We start from the raw sequence: 12,145 nt of genomic DNA on the forward strand, positions 1-12,145 counted from the left end.
TCTGTAACTAAAAAAAAATTCAGCTTGTATGATAGAACCTATTTCTAGTTATTTACTCAAAAAATTTAAAGTATTTACTCAAAAAATTTAAAGTATTTACTCAAAAAATTTAAAGTATATGAAATTCAAACCTTAAGCTTCAATTTGCAAAACACCATTTGTTTAATTCTGTCGTACTCAAAGTATTGAGGAAAATCTAATGGAATTTCTTCATAACTCAGTTTAGACAAATGAATCTGTCTTAAGAAATGTTCAAAACATGGAGCAACAGCGTCACAATCCTCTATTGTGAAAACGTATCTTCTTTCAAATGTTAAATATAAAGCCTTCTCAGTAGAACTAACACTCAGCAGATGTTCCACGGTTCTCAAGAAAGCATCAGTCAGCTCATCATCATAAATAACTGAAAAAACCAATGAACTGTTCTTATTTCATTGACATACATTTTTTTTATACAATAAATAATATATCTCCAAAAAAAAAGGCGTCCATAATTTACAATATAAGGCTATGTTTTAAACATATATATTATATAGAAGTCATGATACCTTCTGCTGCCAGTATAACAGATATTTTATCCAAATTTTCCACCACAAAACTTGGTATTATCTGTGTGAAAAAATCCAAATTTAAAATGTGAATTGGATTCCTGACCAGTAACTGATTTCTCTTGATGTTACCATTTAATAACTGAAACAAATCTCCTTTCTCAACATCTAAAAATGGGATAATTCATAGATTCCATACAAAAACATCCCTCCTAACTTGATTCTCATACCTGTACAGATTACGGGGTAGAACATAGAGGCAACTATTGCTGTGAATCCTACACCACCTGATAATTCTAATATAAAATTGTCTTTCGGGAATTTATCTGAGTTGAAGATCAGCCAATCTGCAAGTAATAGAGATCCTCGCCACATTTGCAAACCAACTAAATCTAAAGCAGTACGTCTACTATGCTCTGAAAATCATTAAACATAAATAATAAACAATTACGTGCCTACATATATCTTACCAATTTGAATTATTCTATAATTTTCTTTCTTTGGCTTTCTACAGACGATTATATCTCCATCTTTATCCGTGAGGGGTTTTTTAGGGGGGCATTTGAATCTGAATTTAGAAACTACATCTGAAATTGATAAAATTGTTAATAAATTTACATGTAAGAATTTCAAACTTACTCTCGGTGTTGATAATAGGTTTCAAAGGACTGGTATAATCGAATTCGTTATAAATTTCTGAAGTCACTTTGTTATCCATTTATCAGTGAAGTAAAATTGTAAATTATTCAATAAATTATCTTCAATCAGAATAATTTTGAAGAAAATCTCGTGAAATAGAGCTTATGCAATGTGGAGAATATATGATTCTCAACGATTTCATAATATTTGTGCAACATGTCATAAGATATTTTTCATATTCGGAGAATCATGCCAAAAAATTATTTTCAGCCTAAGACCTTTCTTTCAGTTCATCAATTCCATTTGAATTCAAATTTTCCTTTCACTTTCAAATAAACATCATTATTTGACATCACGTCATTATTTTTCACTTTTATTCAAGGACGTTGATTTATGATTATTTGCTTTATCTTTATTTTGTGACGATAGAAGTGACGACAAAAAAGAAAATGATTCTCAACGTAAATAAGTAGCATTTAATCAAATTCAAATATGTGTTATCGATAAGTCTTGTTTTACAAAGTTTATGTTTTCTAAGTTGAACTACAGTTTCGGAACTGAAAATTCCCAATGAAATAAAGGTTACAAATGAGTTTTGAAAAAAGGTAAAGTATTAAAATTTGCAACAATAAATAGTTGATATGTAACATTTTTCACCATGTCAAGCTGGAACATAGTAAATTCGTGTGCTAATTAATTTTGACGTTTTTGACAATTCCGATTACTCATCTGACACTTCACAACAAAAAGTGTTATGATCTGTCATTGATGCATAATGTGATGTTCTGTTTTGCAATATTTAAGGTAAAACCAATTTTATTCACAAATTATTCTCGAATATTTCAATATAATCATTAAGCTGTTGAATTTCCTGAAATTTGATCAACAAACGGATAATTTAAATTTTTTCTGGAAATATGCCACATTGACACCTATGTATCACCTGATTTTGACAAATTGTAACAATGATTATAATAATCTTTTAGCATAATTATGTTTTTCTTCCAGAATGCCCATACAGGCACCACAGTGGACGGAATTTCTGTCTTGTCCAGTATGTTGCCACACATTTGATGGAGCTTTGAGGAGCCCCATAAGTTTAGGTTGCGGACATACAATATGCAAAGCTTGTCTATCAAATTTGCACAGAAAACAGTGTCCTTTTGAACAAAATGTTATAAGTATAGACATCGAAAATTTACCAATCAACACAGCCTTACTTCAACTTATTATACCTTTAAATAAAAGTGAACATGATGAAACAACAGTTGACTTCAAAATTATACCAAGAGAGTTTACAAGTTTATATCTCATATCCAAGCAATGTGTGGAAAAGTTGGCTCTCTATCTCAAGCCATTTCCCAATGGAAGTGTATCTGGGGGTGGTAGTATACTTTCAAGGCCTATGCAAAGAAAATTGGTTACGTTGATAAACTGTCAACTTGTCGAGGATGAAGGAAGAACTAGAGCTATGCGTGCTGCTAGATCTTTGGGGGAAAGGACAGTTACAGAATTGATTTTACAACATCAAAACCCTCAACAGCTGTCCAACAACCTTTGGGCTGCTGTTAGAGCCAGAGGTTGTCAATTTTTGGGTCCAGGTGAGTGATTTCTATATTAAGAACATAATATTAAGGTACTAGAATAAAAAGTTATTCATAATGAAGGAAATTAATTTCATTGAATAGGAAATATTGTTTCATTTAAAATTAATTTCAATTGATTCAATTCTGTTAAATAGCTAAAATATGAAGAGAAAGTTTTTGGTGAAATTTTTATATGTAATTTATACAATTCTTATGTTTCAGCTTGTTATGAATTAGAGATTGAATTGTATTATTATTTATATATATATATTTCTTCAATACATCCATGAATCCATCAATTCAAATTATCTTTATTGAATATAATGGTTGAAATAATTATAGTATCAATTCCTTCAGAATTTATTTTTGACACAATATCGAGAATTTTTTCAAATTTGTTTAGTATATCATTTGCCTCCAATTCCTTGATATCATATCAAAATCAAATATGTATTTACAATTATTTGCTGGGGTAGAAAAAGAAATTGTTTAAGATTGATATGGATTTATTTTGTCTTCAAATATTTAATTAAAGTGAAAGTACGCTTTTTAGTGCTTTTCAAGTTTTTCACTTTCCAAGTAATTTTATCCTCATTAAGTTTGTGAAATTCCATTGATACAATCTAATTGGATCATCATTGATAGTTAATTGCCAAATAACTTGAAAATTTGATTATTATTCTTATTTATTGGCAATTCAATTTTTATGTGCAAATGACGAGAAAATAGCAAAGTAGATTTTCAATCATAATTTCTTCAAATTGCATTAGAATTGGTTAAAAAAATAATTAATTTCATGTTTTGAAAATTTTCATGCATTTAAGACATTCCAATATTTCCTCTATCCCATTATTTGCATTGGAGGCTATATTTATCTAAGGGGAAATCCCATTGCAATAGGAGCTTAGTCATAGATAAACATAAATTGATAATAGCAGAAGTTGACCATGAAAACTGGCATTTTCATTTACATTTAATTTTATAGTTCATGTTCACCTTATGACATAAATAGGTGGAAATAATAAAGTTTTAAAAAACACTTTGCAACTGTAAAAAATCACAGATTGATAACTATCAATGAGCTAGATAGATTTAGAAAAAAATCAAAAAACCGCAATTTAATGCATACAATTTTTGAGTACAATTATACTTGAATTAAGTATGTAAATTTCTTTCAGCCATGCAAGAGGAGGTATTGAAGCTAGTACTTCTAGCTTTAGAAGACGGATCAGCATTATCGCGAAAAGTTCTTGTGATGTTTGTTGTTCAGAGGTTAGAACCACATTTTCCCCAAGCTTCAAAAACGAGTATCGGACATGTTGTACAATTATTGTATAGAGCTTCATGCTTCAAGGTAAACTATAAACAAGTCTTTCACCCTGATGGTTCTTATAATAATAAGCTTTTTGACAATATCAAAATTGATTAAGAACGATTAGAAATGAATTAGATTAGGCAAATTTAGATGTCATATTGACTGGAAATGTGTGTCATTGTTATTTTCGTTCCTTTAATTTTAGTGTTTGACTGCCTAACATAAATCAAATCTGCTTCATAGGTTTCGAAAAGAGAAGGCGACTCTTCCCTCATGCAGCTGAAAGAAGAATTCAGAACGTACGAGGCCTTGCGTAGGGAGCACGATGCTCAGATTGTACAAATTGCAACGGAGGCGGGTCTTAGAATTGCACCTGATCAATGGTCTGCATTGTTGTATGGCGATACCGCTCACAAGTCGCACATGCAGAGCATCATTGATAAGTTGCAAACGCCTCAGTCCTTTGCGCAGAGCGTACAAGAGCTTCTGATCGCTCTGCAAAGAACTGGCGATCCGGGGAAGTTGTCCGCTTTGAGACCACATCTGGAACTACTGGCTGCCATAGATCCTAGTGCAGGTAAATAACATGTTTTTTTTACATGACCCTTGATTGCTTTCACTTCCAAGTGACATCACTGCGCAATATAGCATTTTGGCGGCTGATTTGAATTTTCTTTTCTTTTAAATTTTGTTATTCTTGAAATCAATTAATTTCTGTATGCAAATTTGTAATAATTGAAAATAACATAATTGAAATAAAAGTTCACAGTCAAAGATGACATTTATGATTGATTTTGGCTGTCATAATGTCAATTTGACAAATGACACATGGCAATTGGTAAACATGAAGTGTTACACGATAGAACCTGTGGCTTTGGGGCCCTTGCACCTTTTAAACTAGTTGCACGAGCTTTAGAGGCTCATTTATACACAATACCACAATAAAATATTATTTCCATCAAGAATCGGCCATACCATCTTGGAAAGAGTTCAGCGAAGCCCTGGAAGCAGTGCAACAAGTTGTCGCTGGTCTGGTGGAGTTCATCCACCAATATGGCAACCGGAAACTTCAGGATACGACACATTCTCAGCATGCCAAATACAAAATCAGCATGTGTCGTGATCTGACACTTCGCGGTAGTTGTCCCAGGAGTACCAATTGTACATTTGCCCACTCAAATGAAGAGCTTGAGAAATACAGGGCCAAAAATCGCAAAACGATGATCAGGAACAAGGAGCACAGGATAGACAGTCAGAGTCCTTCGGATAAGAGTTATAATCAGCCAGAGGAGTATTACACACCTATACCTAACACTGCTGCTCCTAGTCCTGTTTCTATGCCAACTATGGTACCGGGCATGGTCCAAGGAATGAGTAAGTAGAATTGAATACTCAATATGTTTATTTTATCTAAAATATTACCAAAAAAAAGGACAGTTATTATCATCATGAAAGATGAAAATAAAATGAATAAATTCACACAATAAACATTGTGGATTCCTTAAAAAAAACTACTGTCTAAAACAATTTTTTGAGTTTTACAATAAAAAAGAACAACTTGAGAATTTGTTTACTAAGTAAAAATGAACGAATAAAGGAAGATTGTCTTCCAGGTTATGACGTTCCTCCTTACATCAAATATCCAAGAAATACACCGCACCATTCTTCCCCACAACAAATGTTTCCCAATGGTTTGAGCCCCTTTTCGCCGCATGAAATGTACGGTTCCAATCAGTCGAATGTGATGGTGTCAAATAATGGTCAGAATTACTTTTCATCTCCGGAATTCTCCGATTTAAATCATCCCAACTTACCTTCTGAGGCTCCGAGGTCCACCAACTGGGATATGGTAAGTCATTCTGAAGTTTCTTTGGGGTTCAAATAATCATTAGTCATCTTTTGCTACTTCATTAATTGAGAAAGATTTTATTTGGAAGAAACTTGAATTTAGGCTCATGATAATGTCATTCTATGTTCTCAGACCATAAAGGAGGACAATGTCAATGGCATTAATTTATAGCGTTTTTTTACGATTTGTTTGATGCCATTCTATGTTCTTAGAACATAAAGGAGAATATGTCATTGATTTATAGCGGTTTTTCATGATTTCATTGAATTTTTTGAATTGGAGATTGCTATTTATATGAAATATTGAAAGAATTCTGTGAGCATAATGGGTAGCATATCATCAAGAGTTCAGAATTGCATTTTGGACGATGGGTTTGTGAATGAGATTGAAAACGGAGTTTAAGATTTAGATGTTAAACTAGTAAAACCTCAACCTGTCAAATAAATATTCAAGAAAATATACTTATCAAAATTATGAATTTTCTGGCAGGCAAAGAACCAAAACATGCCGGTCCAACCTAAATTGCCTCGTGGACAGGGAAAAAGCCTTGCTGAACTGTATCAGCGAAAGCAAGAGGTAATTTCGCTTCTGGAGAAAGTAGTAGGGAAGAATGCTGCTACAGCAATATCTAATGATGCAACAACTCTAGCGCGGCAAGAGTCTCAAATTGACATGGACAGTCCCTCGTCACCTTATAGCTTTTTACCACCACATATGAATACGGGGCCGACGTTTGTGAGATCGGATTCAATTTTAACGCCAGATGATGATTACGTCCCATACGATTCTCCTTCTATCAACAAGTACGGTCCCATTTCTAGGATGCACAAGGATAACAATTTGAGTCAGTCTACCTCGTTTCGAGATTCCAGTTTACCGTCTAATTTGGTAAGTGAAATAAACAAAAGAATATTTAGTTTATCATTTTTGATAATCGATTTTAAGCTGGAAATATTTTGGCAAATAGGCTGGAGTGTCATTTTGATTCTATTTGAAATTCGACGTTTTCAAAACTTGCACATTTTGACAATTATTGAGTGTTGGTCGGCAACGAAGATATAAAACGTTTTATGATGTTATGGCATTATTAAAATGAACAGACTACAGTTTACGTCCAAGATCTACTTTTTGCGCATGCCTGATACACCTTTGTGGTTTGAAAATGTCAGAAGACTATCTAGGAAACCAAGGAAAATTTTGAAAGTTGTACTTATAAATCTACATTTATGGGAATTTAAAATATCTTACTTTCTAAATAAGAATATGTTTATATATGTTAGGTTTTTATTTAAACTGTTGAAAAAATATTAGAACTTTGTGCAAACAAAAGTAATGTGGAACTAAATGAGATTTTTATAAAATTCTAGACTCATAGGCCAATGTCTTCAGGAAGTCCACTAGCTTCACTGTATTATAACAATAATCCTCAAATATATCCTCCAAATATACCACAAGGAGCTTACGTTTCATCAGGAAATGTGATAAGTAAGTTTTTAGATTATTATGTGCATAAATTGAAAATGAAAATATTAAAGTATGTATAGTTAGATCGGTCAGATATTTAAATCATTAAATATGCAAAAAAACTCCTAATGAGAAACTATATTTGCTATAGTATGAATGCATGTCCAATTTCATGAGATCCACAATAAGAATAAAAAAAAATAAATGAATAAATAAAATGAAATATTAATCTTCAATTTCAACCAGGTCCCCAATTTTTGCATATGCATCCGAGGATGCAAGATCATTCCAAGGAAATAATGGCTGAATCTCAGCGGGTTAGTTTGCAGTTGCGAAGTTTAGAGAAGCAACTGAAAGATTTGAACAAGTTAGCAGCACAGAAAATGCCCAATCTGAGCGAAAGCGACAAGCTCACACAAGAGTTGCAACTGATAGAACAAGGAATACACGAAAAACAAAAGGAGGCATGTCTGGTGAGTGATTTGAAGATCTGAAGTGTGCTCAAAAATAGCTAATATGTTGTGGTATCTTTTTATGACTATAATCTTGATATACGTAGTTTTCGGTGGTGTTTTAAATCGTGACGCGATAGATAGATTGTGAAAATCAAATCAAAAAACAAAATTATTGCAGTATCTCTTCCTAAAATTAAAGAGGAACGCACAAGAAAGATTTGGGAGCATTTCAAAACATTTCTTGAAAATTTTCAGAATAGGTTCAATAAGCAGACCAAATGCCAGGATATTTTGAAGAAAATCTGAATTTGAAAAGAAATAGTGAAAGTATTTCAAAATTATATCCTGAAAAATTGCACTCTGATTTTTAAGACACCTAACCTATTACTACACTATGCGTTTTTATTTATATTTTGATGTTTGTTTCTGGGCTGAATTTCTCACATATGTATGGCACTATGCCTTTTTGACATTCGTATCAAGGCTAATTACAGAGCATGAAAGCCTTGGGGTTATTTTTGAGGTTGTGTTTATGTTTTGTTCGGAAATTGTTGAGATATAATATAAATCCTCATTATTCGTGGATCTGGCAACGTGCATCCAAATATACAATATAATTCATAGAAATTCTATGTTCACATTAAGTTCTGTGTTATCTCTGTGGTGTGAACCTCGAATGACAGGAGTGCTATAGCCCATCGTGAAACCATTGAATGTTTATATTTTTTTACCTGAGTCAAATATGTAAAAATGAGAAATGAAAAAAGTGTTTAATTTGATGAATTTCCCCATTTCAGAACCACATAGTCAATTCTTGGAACTTGACTATGAACGCCAATATAAACCCTGGGCCATCGGAAGATAACATGTATGAAGACGACATAGCCAACGATATGAAGGAGCTCGAGCTTCGTTGGAAGGAGGAACTGGAAGAACAAGAAAAGAGGTGGAGCAGTGAGGATGACTCTAACAAGTAACTATTTTAATTTCGATTTTTAGAAGAAATTTAAAATAACCCGATGGGTTCTATTTTCATGACATAATCTTATGTTAGCATCAAAGACTGCATAACAATATATGTATATACTTTTATTTTGAATCATGAGATAGCAATTTCCGTAATTTTTTTTAAATTGATCGTTTTTTATACAATCTGAAGACTTTTCATCGAATTATTTTAATTTTTTTTTTTTAATTATGTTGTTTCCAGTTGTTTACATCGATTTTTACTTTTTTAGATTTGACATTATTTTCGCATCGATTTAATTTTTTTCCTCATTGAAATATTGAGACTGGATTTTGCACCCCTGAAGTGTTTCATTGTTGGTATTGAAAGTTGTCATGAATTGATATTCAATGAATTATTCGATCGGTTACATTTGTCTTTAGAAAGTTGACAGGACTGCATCAAGAAATCAATTTCTGGTGATTCAAAATATGAGTCATTAGTCCTAATATATAATTTTAATTCATAATTAAAAGTATATGTGGTGCATTTCAATATGTATTTAAAGAAAATTGCTGAACTCGGTGATAGTTCCAGTTTTATTGGAAAGTTGACTCGAGGGCCTATTGCGGTAAGTGTATAGGGTGGGGAATTCTTGAAGTGGGAGATCAAGAACTTCTGAACGGTCATTTTCGTTGAAGAAAACTTCTTCGATTCATTTATCGAAAAAAATTATTTGGTGGTTTTCTTCAGCGAAAATTGGCCAATTTTGTTAGATATGGCAATCACATTGTCACACTTCTCTGCCTACTCCTAAATATTTATATAATATAATCATGCTGTGTGTGATTGGGTATATCAATGTTATGAGTTGATATATATTTATAATGATGTAATATCTTGATTTGATGCATTTGTTTGAAAATGCATGGGACTAACGATATGCTTAAATTGATTGAAATATACAATTTACAAAGTTAAATATGCTTTATTTTATTTAAGATGTTTATGGGATGTTTGATACCTTTCAACATGGATTTATCGTATTCGAAATGCAATTGTTTGCATTGTAATTTTATTATGCAATTATTTTTTTATTATCGATGTTTTACTTAATATTTTATATTGGATTATAATTTTGATAGAAAAATCATTTTTTATGTGTAAAGATGGTGCTTAAATTATGTAGTAATTTTTATCCATGGTCTGAAGGTTTCATTTAGTCCCAATTTTGTATTTATACAGAATCAGAATAGGTAATATTCTTTCTTTATATTATTGGAATTGTTGACAAATTTCATGGAAAACTTAATGAACTTTTAATGTTGAACAATATTATGGTATGATCTATTGATTGCATTCTCAAAATATCTTTAATATATTATCAAAATAATTTTGGAGGAGTTTTTGGTGAAGAAATTATAGAAGTGAAGGAAAGAATAATAATATTCAAAAACAATCTTGAAGGCAAGATTCAATCATTCAATTTTAGTGAATACCTCGTAAATCTTACAACTTCCTCACTATCCTTGAATTTCCTCAAAAACTTCTACTCTTATAGGTATTAATTAAATTATTTATCAATTTGTTGTTGTTTATTAATCTTCTTTAACTTATATACTCACTTCTGAAAATTATTATGATGACGCGCTTATGATTTTTTTATAATCGGACATAATAATTCTGAATAAATATAGTGCAATTTCACTTGGTAGGTGACATGTATGTCTGTATTTGTTGGATCATATTTAAATTTATCACTTTTATCTCACTGTGCTAATATGGCTATTTATTATATATAAAGTAAAGGCTTCAGGATGGACAAGTGATTAAAACAATTTGAAATTTTCAGTATGTTCAATTTCTAAAATTATCAATTTTTCTTTCGAATCTCCATGTATATTCATTTAAATGATGTATTTAAATTTTTAAAGAAAATTCATTCAAACCTTTCCAAGACAAAATTTATGCTATTTATTTTCTTCAAGACTTTCATGAAACTTTGAATCTTCTCATGTTTTTAATTTTATATCTGTTGATATTTTATTATTACCTAGCACAAAATTGTAGGGGTATTTTCAGTGTAAGCTGAAGAATTTCGGAATTTGAAAGATTGCCATTATGTCAATTTTTTTTTCATAAATATCTTATGCTCAGCCGTGACAGCCAAATTTGCTTAGCTCTGTTCGATGGACTAAATTGGATTTTCAAAAGAACATGAGTCAACTTTTCCGGACAAATCATTCGAAAAAATGAGTGAAAGTTGTTATGACATTGAACATATTCATTGTCTTGTGCATTTCATAACATTATAGTTATCAAAGAAAAGGTTGACTGATGTTCCGAATTTTTTATTTCACTTGTGATTGTTTGATCTTCTGTAATTTCGATATCTGCAATATTAGTCTAGGCTGTGTATTTTCCTTTGATGTTTTAAAACTTTATTTTGTACCTTTAAATAATATGTTTGCCTCAGTGTCAAACAGTGACATAACGGAAAAGGAAAAAAAGGTGTTCCTAATTTTTTTTTTCATATGATTATCGGGGATGTCTAAAATTATGATGTTTTTCTTTTTGGAGGTTCTCAGTGTGTGATAAGTTTGAGTATATTATTCAAAAAATCTGGGATTTATTTTGAACTTAATAACATGGAACTGCTACAACAAGTATGAACATTTGGAAATTTCATTGATTTCTAATTTATATGGTCAATATTAAAGATTTTTTCAGTTAATCCAAGTAAATGGTAGTCAACTGAAGTTTGTCTCAATATTTAATTTTATTTAATTAATTTCGATATTTTACAATTTACACTGATTAGCTAATTTTCTTCCTTGGTCGATATGCCATTGTCATCCACTAAGTCTTTTTTGGCAATCATTTTGTAGTCGGTCATGTTGCACATGTGGTTAATATTTGCTACTATACTGATTATATTAATCACGTTTGTATTATAATTGGGTGGAAGTATATATTTATATATTATACCTGTAATAAATTATATTGCATTAATATGTTTGTTTTATTTGAAACGACATCTATACGAATTTGTTGTGTTGATCCCGAATTGTTTCGAACTGACAAACCTATTATTATGATTCATGACCCATATAATAGCTCAGGGTCTTACAACTTAGAGAATCAATGTGAAAATGAAAACCATCAAAATTTACAGACAAGAATCTTTATGTAGATTGCAGCAAGTTAATTTCCTTCTATGAAATACTCGCCATTCAGTTTGTAGGGGGCGTAACCGAGTGGGAGTGGTCTAATTCGAAAGGGGGGCGGAGCTAGCTTTCACGGTCAGATTTCTGCATGCTTTAGGAAACACAGCAGTTAATGC

General features: G+C 31.4%; 2 protein-coding genes across 2 annotated transcripts; one reads left to right on the forward strand and one right to left on the reverse strand.

Moving 5' to 3' along the window:
• Positions 1-99: 99 nt before the first annotated feature.
• On the reverse strand, positions 100-1,751 carry LOC123674258 (methyltransferase-like protein 22). Its single transcript, XM_045609218.1, has 5 exons — positions 1,188-1,751; positions 1,019-1,135; positions 779-964; positions 549-716; positions 100-403 (listed from the first exon to the last, which is right to left on the reverse strand). The coding sequence occupies exons 1-5, from the start codon at positions 1,264-1,266 to the stop codon at positions 126-128; spliced, it is 828 nt and encodes a 275-aa protein (XP_045465174.1). The 5' UTR covers positions 1,267-1,751; the 3' UTR covers positions 100-125.
• Positions 1,752-1,899: 148 nt separating this feature from the next.
• LOC123674256 (roquin-1) lies at positions 1,900-11,814 on the forward strand. The gene is made up of 10 exons (XM_045609216.1): positions 1,900-1,991; positions 2,196-2,788; positions 3,952-4,127; positions 4,332-4,665; positions 5,052-5,462; positions 5,702-5,937; positions 6,427-6,825; positions 7,305-7,422; positions 7,648-7,874; positions 8,654-11,814. The coding sequence occupies exons 2-10, from the start codon at positions 2,197-2,199 to the stop codon at positions 8,831-8,833; spliced, it is 2,673 nt and encodes an 890-aa protein (XP_045465172.1). The 5' UTR covers positions 1,900-1,991; position 2,196; the 3' UTR covers positions 8,834-11,814.
• The last annotated feature ends 331 nt before the right edge of the window (positions 11,815-12,145 follow it).

The sequence above is a fragment of the Harmonia axyridis genome, chromosome 2 (genome assembly GCF_914767665.1).
Source record: "Harmonia axyridis chromosome 2, icHarAxyr1.1, whole genome shotgun sequence".
Taxonomy (NCBI): domain Eukaryota; kingdom Metazoa; phylum Arthropoda; class Insecta; order Coleoptera; family Coccinellidae; genus Harmonia; species Harmonia axyridis.

Bases quoted from the DNA above. Each gene is read 5' to 3' on its own strand.
- LOC123674258 (XM_045609218.1), bottom strand. From the start codon at position 1,266: ATGGATAACAAAGTGACTTCAGAAATTTATAACGAATTCGATTATACC. The intron at 1,136-1,187 runs GTAAGTTTGAAA...TATCAATTTCAG, and splicing joins ACCTATTATCAACACCGAGA to ATGTAGTTTCTAAATTCAGA. The intron at 404-548 runs GTATCATGACTT...TGGTTTTTTCAG, and splicing joins TGTTATACTGGCAGCAGAAG to TTATTTATGATGATGAGCTG.
- LOC123674256 (XM_045609216.1), top strand. From the start codon at position 2,197: ATGCCCATACAGGCACCACAGTGGACGGAATTTCTGTCTTGTCCAGTA. The intron at 4,128-4,331 runs GTAAACTATAAA...TCTGCTTCATAG, and splicing joins ATAGAGCTTCATGCTTCAAG to GTTTCGAAAAGAGAAGGCGA. The intron at 4,666-5,051 runs GTAAATAACATG...ATTTCCATCAAG, and splicing joins TGCCATAGATCCTAGTGCAG to AATCGGCCATACCATCTTGG.